Here is a 24,722-nt window from a genome sequence, read left to right as displayed (position 1 = left end):
AACTATTTAATATCAGAGTCACACAGATAGGGTCTCAAGGTTATGCCCACAGCCAGCTTTGGGCTATGATTCTTCAACCTTTCCAAGTAACTACCCATCTTAGCCCACATCTCTCTTCATATGTGCCCAGAACTATATATAAAATCAGATATGCATCCTTAATGGGGATTTGTCTTGACATAAGGGTCTTGCTATATAGCCCTGGCTGGTCTTGAATTCACGATCCTTATTCCTCAACTTCCAGAGTGCTGAGATTACAGGAATGTGCAGTCATACCCAACTTTCTACTGGACGGTGTTTTCATTTTGGTCCTGGGGCTTGAACTCAGGATTCTTGCTCAGCTTTTTTACTCTTAGCTAGTGCTCTGCCACTTGAGCCACATATCCATTTCTGTTTTTTTTTTTGCCAGTTAATTGGAAATAAGAGTTTCACAAATTTGTCTGCATGGGCTGGATCAGATTCTCAGATCTCAGTCTACTGAGTAGCTAGGATTCTACAGGCATGAGCCACCTGCACCCAGTTCTACTGGACAGTTTGAACAAATCTAAATGGTTTTGGAGAAAAGGTTCCGATATATTAAAGCACACAACAGCCTGAACACCCAAGATCATTCATCCTTGCTTGATGTCTGGCTGACCTTCCTTTCATTCTCACATCTTTGTCCTCACAGTCACAGGCTAATTCATATCTCTGTCCACTCTTTAGCATAACTTCTTTTTTTACTTTGTACTACCCTTCTTTTCTTGGCTCTCAGCTCCCCATTTTCTCATGTTTAAATCCTAGCTAAAATAGCCTTATTTTCAGTTGAGTTTCTTGCCCCTCCCCCATCTTTCAAGCTAGTTAGTTTTGACTTTGCTATGCCCTTCAGCGTACTTACTCTGTGCCCATGCAGACTTGGTTCTTACAGTTGTTTGTTTATATTCTTCTTGTCACTACCTAGAGCTATGATGCTTCAAAGGTGCCAGGCTGGTAGTTCTACCACCTTGTGTCACATACTCAGTGCTTAGACTGCAGGGAAGGATTTTGCAGCTAAAGATGGAGGTTAAGGATGTCATTTTTTCCGTTGTCATAGCTAAACTTGAAGGGGCTGTATGCGAATGTTTTCCTACACACTGTTTTAACTAGGACATTTCTGTCCTTCAGTTTGAATAACAAAGGTGAGCTACAATTCTCTTGGAAACATGTCTGATGATCCCAGCTGATCAGTAGATCATTTTGGAGATGTCAGTCTTTGATAGAGTTTATAATCAGATTTAATGGTCTACATCTGCTGTAAACTTCTGCCTCTGAGACGGGGGTGGGGGTAGACAGGTATATCCTCTGCTTCTGATTCCTTCTATAGTCATGTTGAATAAAAGCTGCCGCATAGGTCCTCCCTCATCTTTTGGAGTTCTTTTTGCTTTTTTTCTTACTGTTCTTTGAATCATATGTTTGCCATCTGTAGTAATAAAGAGAGGTATTTGTATTTTAAAATTAATTTTTAGCCATAAGAACTTGCAGCTAAGTCTCAATATGTTTTATACATTAGTCCTGATGGTTTCTATTTTGTAAACCCAATGTTTTTTATTGTTGGTTCTTTTTGGGGGGATCTGGAGGGAGTGCTGGTACAGGGCTTGAACACAGGGCTTGGGTGTTGTCCTTTAGCATTTTCATTCAAGGCTAACAACACACTACCATCTGAACCACAGTTCCACCTCAGGATTCTCTTTCTTTCTTTCTTTCTTTCTTTCTTTCTTTCTTTCTTTCTTTCTTTCTTTCTTTCTTTCTTTCTTTCTTTCTTTCTTTCTTTCTTTCTTTCTTTCTTTCTATTTTTTTGAATGGTTTATTAGAGATAAAGAGTCTCACAGACCTTTTTCTGCCTGGGCTGACTTTGAACCGTGATCCTCAGATGTGAACCACCAATATCTGGCCCAATGGAATTATAAGCCTTAATTCACAGACTATTCCTGGGGTTCCTATAGTAACAATATAAAGGCTACTGGATCTTGCCTCTTATTCTGAAAACTATGACACAAGAGAGGCATGTTTGAGTGGCAAACTTAGAAGTCAAGTAACTTCCACAATGCCAGACATCTTGGAAGCAGAATTTGGAGAGGAGCCCAAATCACTAGACCTACCATAGCAGGAAAAGCTTCATGTAACTTGTGTGTGTGTATGTTTACAAGTCATTTGAAACAACATGAGTTTGCATCAATGGCTACTTTTGGAATCTTTCAGAAATAAAGTATTGTTAAATTACAAAATCTTCTTACATTCAAAAGTTAAAAGCAGTGTACAAATCATGTAATCAACACTGCTCTGGTGTCCATGAACTCAGATTAGCTTACACGTTCTGGAATGTGCTCACTCTTTTACCCTTCTAGATCTGGCTCTAACTTTGGTTTAACAAAGCTGTGTATTTAAAGTAACTTAAAGCAGGGCTCTGATAACTCAACTATAATCCTAGCTGCTCTGGAGGCTGAGATCTGAGGATTGCCATTTGAAGCCAGGCTGACCAGGAAAGCCTGTGAGACTCTTACTTCCAAATGACAACCAAAAATCCAGAAGGGGAAGCTATGGCTCAAGTGGTAGAACACTAGCCTTAAACATAAAAGCTCAGGGACGGCAATAGCCCTAAGTTCAAGTCCCATGACTTGGATAAGAAAAATAAAGTAACTTTATAGCTAAGTCACTTCTGAGTTACAAAATTCCAAGAGTGATTTTCTTTGAAGGAGGATTTCATGAAAATCTTTTAGGATGATAGAAACCAACTGTATACTCAAAAGCTGTTTATCTCGCTGAGCTGTTAAAAGATGGAGTTGATCTCCACTTCAAATGAGGCCATTCTTTTCCTGTCCATCTGTCTTAAATTTGGACTTTGGCTGTATTTCTAAGTAGAAGGCTGTATTCCTTCACCTGCAGAAGTACAAAATGCCATGCTGTTTGGCTTTGGAAACCCATGGAACATTCTCTCTTCTCCTGATGCTTGTTCTAACTCTAAGCTCTCAACATTTACCTTGTCTCATTTAATGCTAGTTTTCAAGAACAGTAGTTCTCAAACTTCCTTGTGTGATAAAACATCTAGTTAGAGGGTTCAACATCTCAGTGCTCATGCCCACCAATTCACATTCAGTTTAGCCAGAAATGTCCTTTGGATATCACCCAGGTGAAGCTAGTGTTCCCCTCCCCCCCCCTTTTTTTTCTTCCCAGTCCTGGGGCTTAAACTCAGGGCCTGGGTGCTGTCCTTGAGTTTTTGTTCAAAGCTAGTGCTCTACCATTTGAACCACAGCCCCACTTCAGCTCTTTGGTGGTTAATTGAAGATAAGAGTCTCACAAAGGACAAAGGGTGAACCAGTGCAACAGAGATACTCACAAGACACTGTGTTAAAAATGAACTTTACAACTTGGGGGGGGGGGAGGGAAAGTGGGAGAAAAACAAGGGAAGCAAAACAATGTTAGACAAGAAATGTACCCGTTACCTTATGTAACCCCTGTGCATATCACCTCGACAATAAAATACAAAAGAGTTTCCCTGCCCAGGCTGCCTTTAAATCAAAATCCTCAAATCGCAGCCTCCTGAGTAGCTATGATTACAGATGTGAGCAACCAGTATTCAGCCTGGTGCTTTTTTTTTTAAGTTAAGGAGTTTATTAGGGAAATATGAGAGGTACAGACACCCCAAGTGACAGAAAAGTCTGAAAGTGTCCCTTTCAAGCCACGTGAGGACCTGTCAGTGACCTTAAATAAGAAACTGGTAGGTTGGCAACAACATTCCCTGGCAGCCACACTGCCAGGTCTGGGGGTCCTAGCCAGGACTGCTCCCCACCTCCTACCGCCCACCTCGGTTGGGGAGCAGACCAGGACTGTTGATGGGATCAGTGCAGAGGCAATGAGAACAGGAAGGAAAATCTGGGCGTGAGAAGTGCGAGGAGCTGCGTAGAGTCCCAGGCTCCAGGCTCCACCCCTCCACTACATTTAACCACAGCTCCATGAAGCGTTACTCAAGAAGTACAAACCCCTAATGCTGTTTCCCAGTCCCCCACGCCACATCACACGCCCCCGTGTACACTGCCTATGCCCCGAACAGCAACTTGTCAGCAGCACGGCACAGTTCTAGGTGAGTGTCTCACCTTTTGTCACTTGGCTTCAATGTACTCTATTCTCCGCTCAAGGGCTGTCAGTTTCTCATTTAGTATTGCGAGTCTTGAACAGCTAGACATATCAAACGAGTTGAGAAAGTCCGCGATTTTCTGGATGCTGCAGGTGATGAGTTCAATGTATTCCTGGTTCGCCCAGTCCTGGTGGATCTCTCGCTGCACTGGATCCTCGAGCAGGATAACTGCGCGTGCACCCTCCAGCCTGGTGCCTTTATCAATAGCTCCAAGTGAATGATGAGTCCAACCCTGGACCTCGTCTTCCAGGGCTTGTGCTCACCAATAACTTTAACTGGTTCGTTTGCCCCTTATACCCTGGGAATGACTCCCCAGGGAGAAGTGGCAGAGAGTTAGCACCTGACTCGAAATCATCTTTTAATTGGCACTGAATGTATTCATTCGATTGAACCAAACTCCTTTTTCACATGATCTCACTCAGCTATGTTTTTGTCTTGGATCCACTTTGTTCCCGGATATTTTTATGTGTACGTGGATTGTTGGTTGGGAAAAAAAAAAAAAGAGCATCTGTTCTTCAGCCCTTTGTTGACAGATGCATGAGCTGAACGTCATTTCAGAGCTCAGCTCAGCTCCAGGCAGCTCCAGAGCTGGGTAGGGATAACGCTGAGGTTCAGTGGCAGTCTGGCTGGTGCTGTGTTAGAAGATGGAAGATAGGCTGACTGGCCTGGGTATCACTCATCTGCCAGCAACTTTGTCAGGACTAATGGTTGTAGAGGAAAGATTGGGGGGGGGGCTCGTTTTTATCATGTGTTATCAATATCTTCACTCTAAGCAGCGCCTCTCCAAGAGAACTGAGGCCTAGCATTGCTGGGTTCCGTTGTACCTCTGAATGAGCTTCTCCTCCTGGGCTCAAGTTGAGAAGGTGGTCAGTGGGTGCGCTGTGCTGTGAATCTGTGGGGAACTCAAGGAAGGTCTCCACCCAGATTTACTACCTTGCTTCCCTTTGTGGTAAAATGAGATTTATGATGATGTCTTATTTTCAACTTGCTGCATTTATTAGATGACATGATGAATTAAATGTGAGAGGCCCTTTGCAAGTCTTGAGCAGAGTTGTAAAGGCGGAGTGCTGTTATTTATGGAGGTTGATTTGCTGAGCGCAGGTGTTTTATGAAAGTCAGTTGCTCACAAGTTAGGATTGTGGGAGGCTTTGTAAGTAGTTCATAGAGATGCATGGGTATCATGACCAAAGCAATCAGCAAGCCATATGCTGCTAATTTTGAAATTTAGAAAAGATTCTCATCCTACCACCTACCTGCCCGATCGCTGAGGATGTGAAAAAGCACCTTCACAGAAACCAAACCTGAACTAAGAGCAGGTGACCATCCCACCCGCTGCGAAGACTTAACTCTGCAAAGCATAGTGAGCATCACTCTACAGTTGACTTTATTCCCATCAGACTGACTTATGGCTGCCAGAACAGGTTGTATTTAGTTCTGCCTTGCTAATCAGCACACACAAGCTCAGAAAGTTTGAAATGCCTGTGCCTCAAATAGTCTGTGTCCTATCTTTGTTGTGCTGGTATCACCGATCTTCTTTTCGTGGTATTAAGAGACTGAATTTGATTTCCAACTCATTACTAGGCAAACACTCTACCAATTGAGCCCCACTCACACTCCTAGTCCTTTTGTTTCTAGAAAGTTCTACTTTGCATATGGTGTCTCATACTTTTGCCTGGCCACCCTGGGACCATGATCTTCCTACCTCTCCCTGCCAAGGAGCTGGGATTGCAAATGCCTGTGTTCGTTGTGTGTATATGTCCTCCCCCCCACCCCACCCCCTTTTCTTTTTCTGGCTTGCATTCTGGGATATGGTCTTACCAACTTTTTCCCTGCCTGGCCTCTGAGATCTCAATCCTCCTGTTTCTTCTGCCTCCCAACTAGCTGAGATAACAGACATACACTACCATATCTGGCCCTCAGCCTACTTAAAAAAAAAAATGGCTGCTTGGTCACTTTGTTCATTGACAGTACTTCTTCATTCTAAAAATAGGTCCAGCCCACACTTGCCTTGGAAATGTGTTGTAATAGGACTCGTCTTTATAGAAGGATATTAGGAAATGATCGTGGTCATGTCTGCATTCATGGTTCTGGGGGTGGGAGACAGGAAATATTAAATTATATTTTCCCTGAGGTTTATAGTGAAAGAGCTCAGAACTGAGAGTAAGTGGCAGGTTCCCAGGTGTCTAGAGAGGCACAAAGCAGACAAGCAGAGTTGGAGAGGCAGCTGATTTCCTTCACAAATCATCAGTGAAAGGAGCTGGGTGCTGATGTAATCCTGGTCACTCAGGATGCTGAGATCTAGAGAAAAAAGGTTCAAAGCTAACTTGGGTGGAAAAGTCTGTGAAACTCCACCTCCACAGTAACCAGCAAAATGTCAGGCTGGAAGTTTGGCTCAACTGATAGAGCACCAACTGGGCAAGCAGTCCCAGTAAGGGGAAAGCTCTAAGTTCAAACTCTGACACTGGGAAAATATTTAACCAAAGAAGGAGAATAAAGAGGTCTTCACATACAGAGCTTGCCTGAAGCAGATCAGGTAAGTGGATATTCACAAACAATGGCTGTCGTGTTTCCTTATGCATCCTTTCTTCCTGTCAAGATCCCCTTCATGTTGCCAGAAATAGTCACAGCCTTCCATGTGACATCACCTTTCTGGAGATTTTACTTTTTTTATGTCAGTATCCAGGTTTGAACTCAGAGCCTTCAGCTCTCATTTTAAAAGCTTTCTTGCTCATAGCTGCCACTCTAACACGTGAACTGTCTGCAGCCCAGCATTGCGCTGGTTAATTGGAAATGGAGGCTTGTGAACTTTTCTGCCTGGACTGGCTTAGAACCTCAATCCTCAGTTCTCAGCCTCTGGAGGAGCCAGGATTACAGATGTGAGCCTTAGACATCTGGCTTACTTTTATTAAGTTCTTTCTGCTATTTTTTTAAAGACTAATTTAGAAGGGAAGAAACATCTCTGGAAAAACAAGAAAAATGTTGTTATCTGTAATGTCAAGAACAATAGTAGGTAAAGATTTGAGGTAGGAATGGGGGTGTGGCTCAAGTGGTAGAGTGCCTCAAGAGGCGAGGTTGATCAAGGTGCTGAGTTGAAGCTCCAGTGTTGGTGAGTGTGTGTGCACACATACACACACATGTGCACACACACACACAGAGGTCAAAGATTTGAGGTATAAATGCACTACAAAAACACAACATCATCTATGTAAAGGAATGTGTATATAAATATGTATTATAGATGTATGTGTGTATGTCTGTTTGGCAGTGCTTGAGATTGACCCTCCTATTATACTCTGTTGTGGAACTCCAGGCATATCTTTGAGGAATCTTCAAGTATGTTTGAATAGACTCTATTGGCTATAAATTAGGGCACTTACTCCGCCTAGGCACAGGGCCAGGTGCTTTGCATGTTTAATTCCTTAGGGAAGGCCATGTAGTCACTGCATTTTTTTTGGGGGGGCGGGGTTGGTCATGTAGCTTGAACTCTGGGCCTGGGTGCTGTCCTTGCACTCTTCAGCTCAAGGCAAGCGCTCTACTGCTTGAGCTGCAGTACCACTTCTAGTTTTCTAGTGGTTTATTGGAGATAAGAGTCTCATAGACTTTCCTGCGTGGGCTGGCTTTGAGCCATGATCCTCAGATCTCAGACTCCTGAGTAGCTACGACTGCAGGCATGAGCCACCGGCGCCTGGCTTCACTGTATTTTTAAGAATGAGAAATGTAGGCTAAAAAAAACTCAAGATCAGCCGGGCGCTGGTGGCTCACGCCTGTAATCCTAGCTACTCAGGAGGCTGAGATCTGAGGATCGCGGTTCAAAGCCAGCCCGGGCAGGAGAGACCGTGAGACTCCTATCTCCAATAAACCACCAGAAAATCGGAAGTGGCGCTGTAGCTCAAGTGGTAGAGCGCTCGCCTTGAGCTGAAGAGCTGAGGGACAGCGCCCAGGCCCAGAGTTCAAGCCCCACGACCGACAAAAAAAAAAAAAAAAAAAGCTCAAGATCAGGGGCTGGGAAGGTGGCTCAATGGTACAGTACTTGCCTTGCATGCATGAGGCCCTGGGTTCGATTCCTCAGCCCCACATAGCAGAAAAAAACAGAAGTGGGGCTGAGGCTCAAGTGGTAGAGTGCTAGCCTTCAGCTGAAGAGCTGAGGGACAGCGCCCAGGCCCAGAGTTCAGGCCAAGATCATGCTGAAATCATGTAGCACATCAGTGGCGTGGCTGAGATTTGAACAGGCGTATTCTGGCTCTGTTCTCTTTAGATGTTTGTCAATGTTCTTGTGCATTAAACTATTTCATATGAAGCCTGCTACTCAGGTATAAAAATGAAGAAAGCTTTGTCATTTTTCAAAAGAAAACGAACATCCTGAGCCATTTTAGCTCAAGCTTCCTTTTCACCAGAATACCAGCGAAAGATGGAATTAGTAAGTCTACCCATCCCCTCTTACAAAACCCAAGAGGATTAGTTAAGTTGTTGTCCTTCTTCTGCTCTGCCAGGGAAACTGCTAACGGGCTGGGTGAGTTTGATTCTCCTTTTCCAGGGTGACATTTGGCTGTGGCATGGGACCTGTTCTAGGTGTCATTGATGTTCTGGCTTGTTCATTCCAAATTCAGGATGACTTTGATTGTAGCTTTGCCTGGTACTACTTGCTGAGAACAAGTAGTACTCTGGAGAATAGGCAGGAAGAGGTGGGCTGGGGACACGAGTGGTAGAGGCACAGGTGACATGGAATCCCTCCTATACTATGAAATGCATAAAGTCTGTCTAGAAACAGGGGGTGACCTCCTTGTTTCAACCCCCTCCCCCAGCCACCTGTGTCCCAGCAGACAGGGAACATTTCTGAGGAGCCTTGCACGCATCAGCTACCTGTGCATTTTTTTTTTTTTCAAAAATAGTTCAGGAGTAGTCAAGTGCTGATAACTCACACTTGTAATCCTAGTCTGAGATCTGAAGATCAAGGTTTGAAGCCAGCATGGGTAAAAAGGTCACAAGACTCTTATCTCCAACTAGCCAGCAAAAAGCTCAAGTGGAGGTATGGCTCATGTGGTAGAGCACAAACGTGACCTCAACAGAAAAAGCCAAGTGAGAGCATGTGCTCCTGAATTCAAACCCCACGACAGAGACAGGGACACAGACACACGCACGCGCACACACGCACACACGCACACACACACACACACACACACACACACACACACACACACACTCTTCAGGAGTAGTTTCTATGGAAAAGAAATGTTTCCTTAGTTGCTAAGGCCAGCTGATTCACACTGGAGCTCCTTGTGAATGATAACTGCAGGCCACCTGTTGTGCACACGGCACCCCACAAACTGTAAACAGAGCAAAGGTCTGGGCACAGCTGCAGGCTGAGGTCACTGTCTAGGGCTGGGCCTGCCCCTTTGGCTGTGCAATTACAGCAGTCAACCACCTGCCCCTCCTGGCTGCTCTCTCCCTTTCTCCTTTCCCACTCTCCCCAGCTGACCTCTCGTTTCCCTCTTTCCCAGAGCCCAACAAAAGTGTACACTATTTGTGCTACTGCTCATTTCTTTAAACAGAGGAAACAGCCCTATCCGGTGGTTAACATGAGATTTCTGTGTATCCTTTTTTATTTTAAAGTCGGATGTACTGTAGTTATGTATCCAAATGGACAGAAGCTTGATTATAAGCAGAGATGTTTAAATCTGGCAGGTGTAAGCTACTACCAGCATCCACTTGGAAATTCTAGCCCAAGGTCTTGTTTCTGAGTAATTGAGTTCAGTTCAATGCCCCTGGTTCTGACAGAAGCTTTTGGATGGGTGTGTGATTTAAAAGAGAACAAAAATTGCTGGTATCTGAAATTCCAAAAGAATTAAGTGAAATCCGGAATTTCTCTGGCTAGAAAGCTGTTTGATGCCTCCACTGCTTGGCTGCAAAGTATATTTTTCTGTTGTCACTTATTTCAATATAAAGGTCTAATATGGGGAAAAACTTTTAGAGAAAAGTTCCTCTTATCCTGGCCCCATGATCTTGTCAGTATCTCAGACTTTCAAATTACTATGACCAAATACCTGACATATACGACCCAAGGGAAGGAAGACATATTTAGGCTCCTGACTTGGGAGATTTCAGTCCATAGTCCTTCACTCTCTTGATTCTGGGCCTGTGGTCAGGCAGCAGAACATGCAAAGGAGGCTGCTCACCTCATTGTGGATAGGAAGCAAAGAGGGGGGGAGGAACTGGAACCAGTTCTGACCTTCAGAGGATGCCTCCTGGGGCCTACTTTCTCTAGGTAAGCCTTCCCACCTCCTAGCATGTCCAAACCTCCCAAAACAGCACCACTAGCTGAGAACCAAGAGTTAAATACATGAAACTGTGGGAGGCATTTCACATTCAAACTGAAACAGAGGAGGTTGTTGCTAGAAGCTAACATTGTATCATTCATTTTACTATTAGGCTTTTTTTTTTTTTTTTTTTTTTTTTTTTTGGCAAGCACAGGAGGTTGAATTTAGGGCCGTGATTTGTGATGGTTTTCAACAATGGGAAATCAGGCTTCCTGGAAAACTTGAGTTATAGGATATACTGCAGTGTGTGCATGTGTATCTGTGTGTAGTTGATCAGTATATCCGCATTATGAGTGATTTAGCTTTTGGTAGGATGTTCAGATTGTAAGTTTTGTTTTATCAACTTACTTTGCCTTCTTAAGATATTTACCTTTCCAACATAGTAGTATATCAAAGCATTTTAAGTATGAGTTTTCGAATGCCACAGTGATTGGTGTTTAATGTGTTTTGCTTTTGTTTGCTTGTTTGTTTTGTTGGTGGTGGGGCTTGAACTCTGGGCCTGGGTGCTGTCCCTCTGCTCTTCAGCTCAAGGCTAGCACTCTACCACTTGAGCCACAGCACCACTTCCGACTTTTTCTGCATATGTGGTGCTGAGGAATCGAACCCAGGGAGGGCCTCATGCAAGCAAGGCAAGCACTCTACCACTGAGCCACCTTCCCAGCCCCAATGTTTTGCTTTTATTACTATATTTTATGTATGTGTGTGTCTTATATTTACTTGTTTCTATTTTATTTTCCCAAGACAATCCCTCCAACTTGTGGTCCTTCTGCCTCAGGGTCCCGTGTGTAGATCCCTGTGCTCATATGACTGTGTTTTTAAAATAAAAGTTGAAATCTGCTCAAATAAAGCACAAGCATGGACACCATGTTCAACCTAGTTGTTTCTGTTCCTTTGCTATCTTCCCGTGTACCCCTGGCAGGCTGTGAGTGGAGTAACATCACTGGAAATATCCTGAATAATCCTTGACTTTTCTTTTTGTGGTCATTGATGGAAACCCCAGCTCTTTCTCAAGTACTTCTCTTCTTGCTAGATAGTCAGTTTTTAGTGTTTAATGGTTATTTGGGATTCTTTTTTGGTTTTAGTGGCAAAAAATGAATCCTTTTTACAATATACTTGTTATGCATGAAAATTTGGGTGTCAGCTCACTTTGCTGCTTTAAGAAGAGGCTACTTGAGATTATCAAGTTATGAGAAAACAAGGCGTATTTTCTGCTCACTGTTTTGGTGGGTTCAGCCCATGGTTGATTGGTTCCATTGCTTTGGGCCTGGAGTGAGGAAATGAGCCGGAGGAGGACATGTTGTGCAGGGTCCCAGTGGCCCCTGCTTAAAGGTTCATCCCAGCGTCATGGGCTGGTGAGACATTTCATGTCCACTGTCCACTGATCACTAACCACTGACCATTAACCACTGACCACTGTGCTTCCCCAGCCATCACAGGTGTATGAGTGTGTGAGTGTTGTAAGTTTCTGGACAGGCCAATTAAATGGTATCTTCTCTTTATGTTTAGTCGCTGCTTCGAACACTTGTGAGAAGTTAGAAATAGCCAGGAATGAGTTACAAACTGCGTATGAAGGATTTGTCCAGAAGCTAAACCAGCAGCACCAGACTGATAGAACCGAACTGGAGAACAGACTGAAGGAATTTTACACGGGGGAGTGTGAGAAGCTTCAGAACATCTACATTGAGGAAGCGGAGAAGTATAAAACCCAACTGCAAGAGCAGGTATGTGCTTGGGAACTGGAGCTGTTTTTTGGAGGTAGTTAATTGGCTTGAATCATGATTGATTGCCTGCACACGCTTTTTCTTTGACTTCTCATTTTAATGATACAGGGGTTTGAACTCAGGGTCTCACGCTTGCCATGCTTCCAGCCCTTTTTTTCTTGGCGACTTTTGAGATAAGGCCCTTGCGTGTTTGTCTGAGTTGTCCTGGACCTCAGTCCTCCTATTTTATACTTTCTGCATAGCTGGGATGTCAGATATGCCACCACCACACCCTGGCTTGTTTTTACTGGTTGAGATTGGGTGTCCTGAGAACATTTGGCTCCGGCTGGCTGCCTCAAATGCAGTCCTCCCCAACTCAGCCTCCCTGAGTAGCTAGGATTACAAGCATGAACCATTGTGACTGGTGTACTATTCATTCTATGTGGCTGTGCATATTGGTACTGGGGCTTGAACTCAGGGCATGACACTCCAACTAAGCTTGTTTTACTTGGGCCATACTTCTGGGGCTTTTCAGTAGCTAACTGGAGTTAAGAGTCTGGCCCACTTTTCTGCCTGGAGTGGTTTCACCCAGTGATCCTCAGCAATCAGCCTCCTGAGTAGCTCAGATTACAGGTGTGAGCTACCAGGACCTGCTTGTTCACATACTTTAATGAGTTTCTCCTTGTCTTCCAGCTTACTAGATGAATACATTTTTAACTGGATTTTTAAAATTATGATCAAAGCACTGTACTTACGTTGTGCTTAAAGAAGAAGGAAAAGATAAAAAGTTTAAAACAGCCCTTTGGCAGGCTCTTGGTGTTATGCTGCTAAAAATACAGGTCTTCTTTTCTTCAAGGTTTTTCTTTTCCCTTAAAAGACACTTCTAATTCATTTTTCCCCAATATACTCATATATCATAAACCTTGCTTACATTTTATTTCACCATTTTTAGCTTTTTTTAAAAATTTTTTTGGGGGGCTGGGAAGGTGGCTCAGTGGTAGAGCGCATGCCTTGCATGCCAGAGGCCCTGGGTTCAATTCCTCAGCACCACATAAGCAAAAAGAAAAAAGCCGGAAGTGGCGCTGTGGCTCAGGTGGTAGAGCGCTAGCCTTGAGCTGAAGAGTTGAGGGACAGCGCCCAGGCCCAGAGTTGGGTCCGGTCGTGGGGCCTGAACTCTGGGCCTGGGCGCTGTCCCTCAGCTCTTCAGCTTAAGGCTAGCGCTCTACCACTTGAGCCACAGCGCCACTTCCAGCTTTTTTTTTCTGCTTATGTGGTGCTGAGGAATCGAACCCAGGGCCTCGTGCATGAAGCGCTCTACCACTGAGCCACCTTCCCAGCCCCCCCCCTTTTTTTTTTTGGTTGGTCGTGAGGCTTGAACTCTGGGCTTGGGTGCTGCCCCTGCGCTCTTCAGCTCAAGGCCAGCGCTTTACTGCTTGAGCCACAGCGCCACTTCCTGTTTTCTACTGGTTTATTGGAGATAAGCGTCTCATGGACTTTCCTGCCTGGCTGGCTTTGAACTGTGATCCTCAGATCTCAGCCTCCTGAGTGGTTACAGGCGTGAGCCACAGCGCCACCTTTAGCTTTGGTTTTAAATTGGCAAATATATACATAGCATCTACTGTTTACCCCTCCTGCTAGGAGCGGATAGGTGTTGTGGTCAGTGTGGCAGGCCTGGGGCTGAGGTGGCCCTGGGGCTGTGGACAGATGCTCTCCTCACACGGCCTCTGCCCTTGCCCTCAGGGAACCCTGCAGTCTCTGCAGGCCGGTGCTCCTCCTGGGGAAGGTGGAGCAGAACGTGGCAAGGCCAAATTGGGCTGGGCTTCTCTTCACCCATGTTAGGATGCCCTTAAATGCAAATGCAAGTTTATGTGTCAAGTCTTTTAACATTGAGGTTGGTTTACTCAGCCTAGGACTTTTGGGTTTACTGTTGAACCATTGTTTTGTGTGTTTCTTACAGTTTGACAACCTAAATGCCGCCCATGAGACCTCTAAGTTGGAAATTGAAGCTAGCCACTCGGAGAAAATAGAATTGCTAAAGAAGGCCTATGAAACCTCCCTTTCAGGCAAGGATGATTTTTTTTTCTATTTAAACTGAGAATGAGGTAATAGAAAAGCAAGCGGAAATGATTCATAACTTTCCCCTCCAGAGAATGCCCTATGCTATTCGTTTGGGGTGTTCTTCATTGCCTTTTGCATTGTCCATTGTTAATGGATGCCCTTTTCCCCCAAGGATACAAACAATAGTTGGTTACAAATGCCAGTCTTTTAAGGAACTAGGATGAACTTTGAAAGGTTTTCAAGGTCTTTTTGGTGTCGAGGGCAGTGATGGTGATGGTGGTAGATACTATTTCAGGTCCCTGGGAAATTGGGGATGTTTATATCCTGTCCACGGTGGCACACAGCACCGTGGTGGAATGCAGATGGCTGTTGTTGGATAAAGAATCTTTGGTTATCACCAATCACTAATCACCAATCACTATCAGAAGTTTTCTCATGGAAGGGAAAGAGCAAGAAGCCATTCTGTCAGACTGTAGTCAGCAGAGTCTTCGCCCTAAACCAGTTGCATTTACAGAGTGGCACAGGATATATGGTAGAAATGAACTGTATGAACTTGAACAAGGCAGGCCTTTTCTCATCAGAAAAATAGATGGCGTCTGAGTAGACATTTAATAAATACCATTTCCCTTCTTTTTGCTAGGGATGAGCTTAACTTTAGACTTTTTTATTCAGGAAAAGCAAATTGAAGAGAGCCTAGAAGCTCCAGATCAGGAGTCTGAGGCCTGTGTTTGGAGACTCTGTTCTTCATTCTGTTTTTTTTTTTTTTTTTTCCCCCTGGTGCTGATCCTGGGGCATGAATTCAGGGACGGGGTGCTATCTCTGAGCTCTTTTTGTTAGGGCTAGCACTCTAGCCGTAGCACTTGAGCCACAGCACTGCTTCTGGCTTTTTTTTTTTTGGTGATTAATTGGAGATAAGAATCTCACAGACTTCCTGCCCGGGTTGGCTTTGAACCAAGATCCTCAGATCTCAGCTTCCTGAGTAGCCAGGATTACAGGCGTGAGCTACTGGTGCCTGGCTCAATCTATGTTTTCTAAGGTCCTGTCCTCTGAGCCTCAGTAGTACTTCTAGCTATACACTGGATCTCTCTTCCCTGTCCACCACAGGAGGCTATTCTGAGGAGAGATTGCTTGATTTATGTAAAAGCATCATGCAAATGGGAAGTACTATAGTCATAATTTCACAATCGGCACCTTCATTGATGCATGACAGTTGTGGGGGTGATCTCACAAAATGATCTCGGCGCACATTGTTGCCTCAAGAAATGTCCCTTCTTTCCAGAAATCAAGAAAAGCCATGAAGTGGAAAAGAAATCACTTGAGGATTTGCTTTATGAAAAGCAGGAATTGCTAGAGGTGGGTGAATCTCTACCTCCATCGCCCCCCAAATCTTCCATCACCGCGGATGTCTGTGTGGGCTTGGAGTGTATTTTAGTGAGCCTTTGCTCTGTCTCAGCTGCTTCACTTACGTTCCATGTGCTGTTGTTTGTGTTCAGAAACAAATCAATGATCTGAAGACTGAAAATGATGCTTTAAATGAAAAGTTAAAATCAGAAGAGCAAAAAAGAATATCAAGAGAGAAGGCAAATTCAGTAAGTTATGTCTTCTTCTATTGCTACTGAATTTCTCTTTTGCTCTGTTGCCTTTTAGACTTGACTGAGTGTTCAGTGACCAGGAAAATAATCCAGGATTATTCATGTCATGCAGTGGTGTTTGTTTAAACTGTATAAAACCTTTTCTTTGTTTACTAGTCCTCTTTTTTTTTTTTTTTTTTAACATCCTTACTAAACACTGACCTAGAAACAAAATCTTATTTGGAATAGTATGAGCAAATATCTTTAGGAAAGTTAAGAAACTCAATCAGGATCAGGGTTTGTTTTTCCTTCTTGTCTTTTTTTCTTTTTTCTTTTGTTTTTTTTTTGTTTGTTTTTTTCTTTTTGTTTGTTTTTTTGTTTTTTTGTTTTTTTGTTTTGGTCAGTCGTGGGGCTTGAACTCTGGGCCTGGGCACTGTCCCTACACTCTTCAGCTCAAGGCGAGCACTCTACCACTTGAGCCACAGCACCACTTCCAGTTTTCTAGTAGTTTATTGGAGATAAGAGCTTCACAGACTTTCCTGCCCGGGCTGGCTTTGAACCACAATCCTCAGATCTCAGCCTCCTGAGTAGCTAGGATTACAGGCGTGAGCCACGGGCACCCGGCCCTTCTTTTTTCTTCTTCTTTTGTGCCAGTCTTGAGGCTTGAACTGAGGGCCTGAGTATTGTCCTTGTGTTTCTTTTGCTCAAAGCTCATACTGTACCACTTGAGCTACAACTCTACTTCCCAGCCACTTGGCAGTTTATTGGAGATAAGAGTCTCACACACTTTCTGGCCCAGACTAGCTTTGAACTGCAATCCTCAAGATCTCAGTCCTCAAGTAACTATTATTTTCAGATGTGAGCCACCTGCACCTGGTTTGGATGAGGGTTTTATGTAAAGACTTTACCTTTTTGTTCTTAAATAACTGCTCTGTTACAAGATAATTGAGATGACCACAGAGGTCACCATTTTAAAATGTAAAATTTAGCTGGTACTGGTAGCTTACGCCTATTATATTAGATACTTAGGAGGCTGAGCGCTAAGGATCACAGTTTGAAGCCAACCTGGATAGAAGAGTCCCTGTGAGACTCTTATCTCTCTAATTAACTACTCAAAAACCAGAAGTGGCATGTGGCTCAAGAGGTAGAACACTAGGCTGGAGCACAAATAGGTTCAGGGACAGTGCCCAGGCCCTGAGTTCAAGCCCCATAACAACAAAATGTAAAATGTAGTGGATTTTAGTGTACTCAAAGTATTGCTTTTTGTTCACCAGTATCTAAATCCAGAACTTTTTTTTTTTTTTTTTTTTTTTGTCCATTGTGGGCTTGAACTCTGGGCCTGGGCGCTATCCCTGCACTCTTCAGCTCAAGGCAAGCGCTCTACCACTTGAGCCACAGCACCACTTCTGGCTTTCTAGTGGTTTATTAGAGATAAGAGTCTCACGGCCTTTCCTGCCTGGGCTGGCTTTGAACCATGATCCTCAGATCTCAGCCTCCTGACTAGCTAGGATTACAGGCGTGAGCCACTGGCACGCAGCCCAGAACACTTTTATTACCCCAAAAAGGAAACCCAAACTCATGAACGATCACTCCTCTTTTTCCCCCATAGCCTCATTCATACACAAGCTATTGGTGGCATATCCCAGACTTTCATATAAACAATCCTACCTTTTGTAATTGTCTTCTTCACATGCCACAGTGTTCTCAGGGCGTGTCAGCATTTTGTCTGTTGTTATGGCTGAAAAATGTCGCTTTTCAAAAACAAACTTCTCGAATTTCCCTTGAAATGTGATACCCTGGGTCTGGGTCTGTTGGCCTCCCTCCTTCCCCTTGAATTAAAAAAAAAAAAAAAACCAACACATTTGTCTTGCTCCTTTTGCACTAGTGCTGCTGTACTCTATGCACTTGTGCTTTGAGAGTGATAGAGCTTTCCACCATGGGAGACCACTGGCTTGCTTGCAGAGACATTTTTCTGGGGATCTCATTAGGTGACCCTCTAAACATTTGATAAAATCAGATGAGATCCCATTCAAGCAAATTTCAGAGTCTCTTTCTGGAAGATTCTTAGGGACTATTAGTGATTTCCAAAGAAATGTAGATTTGCGTACTGAGAGTAGAATCCCACTGGTAGCTCAGGGAATAGGTTTTAAAGAGCTTGGTAGAACGTAATAGCAGTTCTTCTACTAAAGTCTGTAATGTGCAGTACCTTCCCTGTCAGCGCTGGAGATTGGGGGTAAAGGTAAGTGAAGTCAGGAGGATTGGCTTGCAGAGAAGTAAGAGGCGATGGACAGAAGAGCTGGGTGTGGTGGCTCAAGCCTGTAATCCTAGCTACTTCAGAAGCAGAGATTTGCAGGATCATGGCTGGAGACCAGCCCAGAAAAGAAGTTCACAAGATTCCATCACAACCAATGGGCTCACATCTGTTAGCCCAGCTGGAGAGGAAGCATAGAATTCCCTAGAATTATGGGAATGGTTCTATGAACCATCATAAGTCAAAGACTTGGGAGATTATTGCCCTGTCCCTTGTTTTCCAGAGAAAACATTTTATATCCATATCCATATCCATATCTATATCCATATCTATCCATTCATCCATCCATCCTTAACACTGAAGATACTGGCTTTCTTTAGAGACAACCATTGTTCCATTTTCCCACCTTATACCAGTTTAGCCCTTGTAGGTTGTCTAAAGTTTACCCAGAGCTCTGTACTATTGCAAGCCATGATGCTGCTCTTGTTTCTAACAACATATTGGGTATCACCAGTATTTTCTTCATATTAGGTTACTGGTAAACATGAAGCGTATTTCCAACAATTTAACCAATATTTTTTAGATTAAAAATGAAACTACTAAAAGAAGCCAATTAGTATTTTTTTAATGTGGAAATTGAACCTAAGATTCCTTATATTATGAATATGGATGATGTGATTGTATGAAGTAATTATGAAGTACTAAGTACTAAGTGTAAAGTACTATCTTTTCCAGAAAAACCCTCAGATTATGTATCTGGAGCAAGAACTAGAAAGCCTGAAAGCTGTGTTAGAGATCAAGAATGAGAAGCTACACGAACAGGACATCAAGTTAATGAAGATGGAGAAGCTGGTATGTTTCCTTCCACATATGGATTGAGGCTCTTGCTAGTTGTGGTTTACTTATGAAACTGGGATGGAGTTCTGACCATAGGTTTAGAGTTTGGTTAACTCCTATATATATATATATATATAAATATATATATTTGGAAAACATATAGCAGTAAATGTTGGATTTTCTCTTCCAAGCTTGTTCAGGAGTCATTGCTGCCTCTAGTATGTTTAATAAGTACTGTAGAAAGTAGCATTCAGTCCTTGGAAAAATTAAAATCGGGCTCACTATATATTTTCATGGTCCCCGAAATTCTTCATCAGCCTAAGGAAAACATTTAAAAAATATAAAATGCTTCACCATGAGCTCTGGTGGATATGGAAATTCAGTTAGACATATCACCCATCTTTCTTCTTATAAATTAGAATTTAATAAAAAGAATTGGGACTCGAATTAGATTAATCCAGTTGGACAAACAGTAAGCATTGTGAAAAAATACAAGGAAATTTAGTTTGTAGCCTCTAAGACAGAGAATGGGTGTTTGTGTGGGGGACAAGTCTGCCCAGCATTCTGTGTTTGAAACCTCAGTCTGTGTTCTGTCTCAGTGTTGGCCAAGCCCTGAAACCCAGCTGCTACTAGCCAGGACTGTCTAAGTTGGCAGGCTTTTAGCAAGGCAGCTTATTAAGTGGTACCAGCCGTTTCTGTATGTTGTTCCTGCCAGTGCCAGCCTCCTAGCTCTTCTTGTCTTAGCCCAATAGGGAATGACTCATTCTTGAATAAATGCCTTATTCAAACCCAGACAGCCCCTGACAACAGCAAGCCTGAAAATCACTCTTGTCTGTTTGGCTTTTTCTTTGTTTAGAGTTTTGACTTAGTATGGTTTAGTTTTCCTCTGTAGACTATTTTAGACATTTATCTTGTTTAGTTTAAGGAGATAATGCAAAACTATGCTATGGCATTTCATTGAGAAGTCTTGATTTTTTTTTTTTTGAGGAATGCAAAGATCTCATGGTTGCGAATGGGCTCACCCTAGTAATAGAGCAGTTTCTGTTATACCAGGTCAACAGCTCTGCTAATCAGGCAGTCAAGAGGTGACTGGGATAATCCTGTTAATAACTTGTTTCTCTATGTTGCCATTCATGCATTAAGACACTGCAGAAGATCAAGTGTGACAGAGATCCTGCTCTACAATTACTAGCCCATTTTAATATCTGGAGATCCATAGAGTAGTATTTCTGTTCCTTGATTGCACAAGAGATAGGGCATGAATTGTCGTGTGGGCAGGGGGACGGGTTCCTTTGATGACAGCAACACCCACTGTTGCTACCTTGTTTGTAAGAGTTTCAGGTCTTTGAAGAAATTAAGACATACTTAAATACTAAGGTTGTCTGAGGAAGCCACTGGTTTGAAAATGAAGTCTGCCAACTGTTAGCTTTGTGGCAGAATTAAGTCTAGTTTTTACTTCTGTAAACAGGAGGATTGGAGGAGATGTTTTAAGGTCAATCACTACCCAGTCTCTAATTCCAGGTTTTCTCCATCTCCTGTTTTTATCTTTAATTCCTTTATAATTACTGAGCATTTCAAGGTCTCCCTTTTTTTTTTTTTTTTTCATTCCAGACATATGTTCTGGGAAATTATTTCACCTGACTGCCTTGTCCTGGGTGTTTTCTGGATAGGAGAATATCTTACATTAGTGAGCTGTGTTGCTGTAGTGACAGGGACTTAGGATTAATTCTGGCAGAGCGGTTCTGTCACCTCTAAGGCACATAATAAAATCATATACCTTTCGAAAGTGAGGTGGGAAGGCATCGGCTCTCCATTGTGTTCAGTGGTTAAATGTCTTCAAGGATTGTATCCTTTAATCTCTTGGCTGATAGATTTGTTTTCTGTGAAAATTTAGCCAACAAGAGCACTTACTAAGAGGGATGCCTTTTGTAGAATCTTCTGTTTGATACTCTACACAGCTTGGTTGTGTCCCTTTTTAAGTGGCCTAGGGTAGATTTTTTTTTTTTTTTTTTTTTTTTTTGTCAGTCATGGAGCCTGAACCCTGGGCCTGGGCGCTGTCCCTCAGCTTTTTAGCTCAAGGATAGTGCTCTACCACTTGAGCCACAGTGCCACTTCCAGATCTTTCTGCTTATGTGGTGCTGAGTAATCAAACCCAGGGCCTCATGCATGCAAGGTAAGCTCTCTACCACTGAGTCACTTTCCAGCCCTGAGTAGATTTATTTTTAAAGAAATTTCTGTTTTGGGGCTGGGAAGGTGGCTCAGTGGTAGATTGCTTGCCTTGCATGCATGAGGCCCTGGGTTCGATTCCTCAGCACCACATAAGCAAAAAGAAAAAAGCCTAAAGTGGTGCTGTGGCTCAAGTGGTAGAGCGCTAGCCTTGAGCTGAAGAGCTGAGGGACAGCGCCCAGGCCCAGAGTTCAGGCCCTACGACTGGACCCAAAAAAAAGAAAAAGAAATTTCCATTTTGCTGTTCTAGATGCCAGTTTATAAATATTTCAGTGTGCTATTAAGTTTTCCTAATTAAATTCCTTTAAAGTGTGCTTGTGTCTGGAATGAGCATTAAGAAATGAGGGAGTCTTGTTTCTTATTACTGTACAAATTGTTCATGTCAAGGTGGACAACAACACAGCACTGGTTGACAAACTGAAGCGATTCCAGCAGGAGAATGAGGAATTAAAAGCCCGCATGGACAAGCACATGGCCATTTCAAGGTATTTTCCCTATTTCCTCTCATCCTCGAACATGTAGCATTACTTTATTACACACTCCACCACGTACCTCCTGAGAGTGCAATTCAAGTGGGCAAAGAGACCCTATTTCCATCTAGGAAATAAGGCAGTTTATGCTTCTGCCAAAGCAGCTTTCTCGCCAATCCCCTGGGTTGCTGACTCTGAGACTGCTTTTGGAGAAAGCAACAAACTAAATAGCAACAAAAGCAACAAAACTAAATAGAAAACTGCCCCAAATTTGTAGGGATTATATAATACATAGAGTACGGGTCTAAGCGACATGGTTAACTATGCAATTGTCCCAAAAGTAGAGTTAGGATCTTTTGGTTTTTAGAAGGAGCATTCAAGTTTCTTAGCCAGATTAAAACTTGTAAACCTTTATAGGGCTGTTTCTTCCATAAACCTAGGTTTGTGGACTTCCAATATAAATTGATTGGTAAGATTTTTTTAGTTACTGTTTTTAGTTTGTGTGTGTGTACATGCCAGTTCTGGGGCTGGAACTCAGTGCCTAGGCACTAGCCTTTAGCTTTTTCCCCTTGAACCACAGCTCTACTTCTAGCTTTTTGGTGGTTAATTGGAGATAGGACCCTCATGGGACTATTCTGCCTGAGCTGGCTGTGAACCATGAGCCTCAGATCTCAGCCTCCTGAGGAGCTAGGCTTATGGGCATGAGCCACTTGCCCGCTGCTTGAGTTATATTGTTCAACCTTGTTCCACATGTTTTCTCTGTCTTTCATCTTTCAGGCAGCTTTCTACAGAGCAGGCCGTGCTGCAGGAATCCCTGGAGAAGGAGTCGAAAGTCAACAAGCGCCTTTCCATGGAGAACGAGGAGCTGCTGTGGAAACTGCACAATGGGGACCTATGTAGTCCCAAGAGATCCCCCACGTCCTCAGCGATTCCCTTTCAGTCACCCAGGAATTCTGGCTCCTTCCCCAGCCCCAGCGTCTCACCCAGATGACGCTTTCTGCAAGCTGAGACTGCAAAAGCATCCGGATGCAGGTCTGCAGGACTGACCCTCATACCGACCATGGGAGTCAGAGCTACGTCAGCTCTCCTGGAATTTCTGCAGGACAACTGGAAAGCCACCATCCTATGGGCTACTTTTGAGATGGGAACTCTGGGGGGGGGGGGTGACTTTTGACGTGGTCCAAGAGTCATCCCCTTCCTCCCCGCCCAACAGATTTTGGAATTGATGTGGACATGGTTGCACAGAGCACTTAGGAATGAGAGAATCTTGTTCGTTGCCTTTTTCACCTAAGCATAAGGGGAAAAACTCTCAGGGGCCTATTAAGATAAAGAATTATAACCTTTGTAACGTTCTTCACCACAGACACCTTCCTGTGATTTTTATTTCTGATTGGGGGGGAGGGGCAGGGTATGAATGAAATGGATGTAAAAGAGTGTCACATGTCTGATGCAGTCTTCTTTGCTGTGTATTAAAAGTCAACAGCTGAATCTCCATGGGTACATGCTAATCAAGTCGTAGTGTACACATTTCAACAAAAGCCATAGAAGAAAAAGCAATAGTTGCTTGAATTATATTTACTACCAACTCTGCTCAGCCTGGATATGGTGAGTAGAAGGTGTGAAAGAAAAAGTTTTTTGACTCTTCAGTGTCTGTCCATTTCTCCCTTTGGAGTAATTGTTAGCAATTTTTCAGTGTTTAGTTCTGTCAGTTGAAACTAGGTAAATTCTTTTTTCATGTGAGTGTAATACTATACTAGGATCCATTTTCTCAGGCTACGAGCAAATGTAGAACCCTAATTTTTCTAAAGATTAAAAAAAATCTGTATAAAGAAAAAAATACCAATGGCAGGACCAATAATTGTTCTGCCTTATTTTTACCTTGATCTAAGCTATTCTTACAAAGTTAAGCCTTCATCTCCTCTCCCATCTGCCTCATTGATTCCTTTCCTTTCTCTGATTTCCACAGCCACAAACGCAAACCTTCTACCTCCTATCTACTTTTCTCTGGGACAAAGATAAAAGGAATATGCTTTTCCAGATGCAACTTCTCTTCAAGGTGCTGAACCCAAATTCCAAAATAAATTAAGGCCTGGGATTGACTCTACTAATTCTGGAGAAAAAAAATCTTAGGGAAAATAAGGAGGAAAGTCATTGGCTGGATAGGATTCTGTACATGCTAATGAACAAAAGCCCTTAGATTAGGCCCGTGATGCAGTATTTGATAGAATGGTCTGGGGAGACAATGGTAAGTTGGTATAAAATAAAATGGGCAGCTGAGAAGTAGTTTTATATAATTCTCCTTTGGGTTGCATTTGACTTTTCAAAACTTCTTGTTACCTCTCCCCCCTCCCCCCCCTGTTGTAAGACTTTGGGGAAGGTGAAGGACAGTTGTGGCTTCTCTGCACTGCATGTGTCCACATTGTGATGTCAAGTGTTTTTTTTTCTGAGCTCGATGGCTGTGCACATAACCCCTAGAGAAAGAACAGATTCAGGAAACTGGAGGTGGGTATTTGAGTTGTCATATCCATGTACACTAAATAACAAATTGATATTTCATGATGCATGTTTTTAATTTGTAGTTGTGTTTGAAGTCTTTAACTGCCTGTAGTTTCTTGCATTCATAACCCTTCCATGTTTGCTTTCAAGAAGTGAGAGTTTAGTTCATTGCTGCCTCCCAGAACAGCTCTACCCATGCTTCCAAATTGTTCTCTGTGACATTAGCCAAAGTTGGGTTTGCCACTCATCCCTGAGCATGGTAAGTTTCATGCGATTTCCTGCTGTCTTCCATACTGTTTAGGTATCTGGGAAATCTGATAGTAATTAGTATAAAATGTCTTCAGAGGATGGAAGACAACAGGAGACAATAGGAACAAAATAGCTTTGTTTTTCCCAAACCAAATGTTTTATGTAGGTTGAAAATGTTGGCACATCACAGAAGTACAGATGTGTGAGCTGTAGTTGTGTTCAGTTTATAGTGATGGAAAGTGTATTTTACTTTGATCAAATAAATAATGCTGGAATCTTCCTAAGAATTGCAGCCTCTGACATACTTTTACTCTTCAAAGCGTTAACTGCTGGGCTCTGCAAATGGAAGATCATTTCCTAAGCCATTTCACAGGAATTTCCAGTGCAACCACACAAAGCA

General features: G+C 43.1%; 1 protein-coding gene and 1 pseudogene across 6 annotated transcripts in view; one reads left to right on the top strand and one right to left on the bottom strand.

Moving 5' to 3' along the window:
• Mtus1 (microtubule associated scaffold protein 1) overlaps positions 1-24,609 on the top strand; it is a 164,288-nt gene extending 139,679 nt beyond the window's left edge. For all 6 annotated transcript variants that reach the window (XM_070016322.1, XM_070016323.1, XM_070016321.1 and 3 more), the window contains 7 exons: positions 11,971-12,185; positions 14,122-14,227; positions 15,502-15,575; positions 15,716-15,811; positions 18,780-18,896; positions 21,495-21,592; positions 22,355-24,609. In XM_070016322.1, the coding sequence (XP_069872423.1) occupies positions 11,971-12,185; positions 14,122-14,227; positions 15,502-15,575; positions 15,716-15,811; positions 18,780-18,896; positions 21,495-21,592; positions 22,355-22,568 (920 nt within the window). In that variant the 3' untranslated portion in view covers positions 22,569-24,609. The remainder of the gene's footprint in view (positions 1-11,970; positions 12,186-14,121; positions 14,228-15,501; positions 15,576-15,715; positions 15,812-18,779; positions 18,897-21,494; positions 21,593-22,354) is intronic.
• LOC138823099 (protein BRICK1 pseudogene) lies at positions 4,093-5,509 on the bottom strand (annotated as a pseudogene).
• Positions 24,610-24,722: the final 113 nt, after the last annotated feature.

This window comes from Dipodomys merriami, unplaced genomic scaffold, assembly GCF_024711535.1.
Source record: "Dipodomys merriami isolate MVZ:Mamm:240054 unplaced genomic scaffold, mDipMer1.0.p SCAF_12, whole genome shotgun sequence".
Lineage (NCBI taxonomy): Eukaryota > Metazoa > Chordata > Mammalia > Rodentia > Heteromyidae > Dipodomys > Dipodomys merriami.
This window is presented reverse-complemented; position numbering and strand designations above follow the sequence as displayed.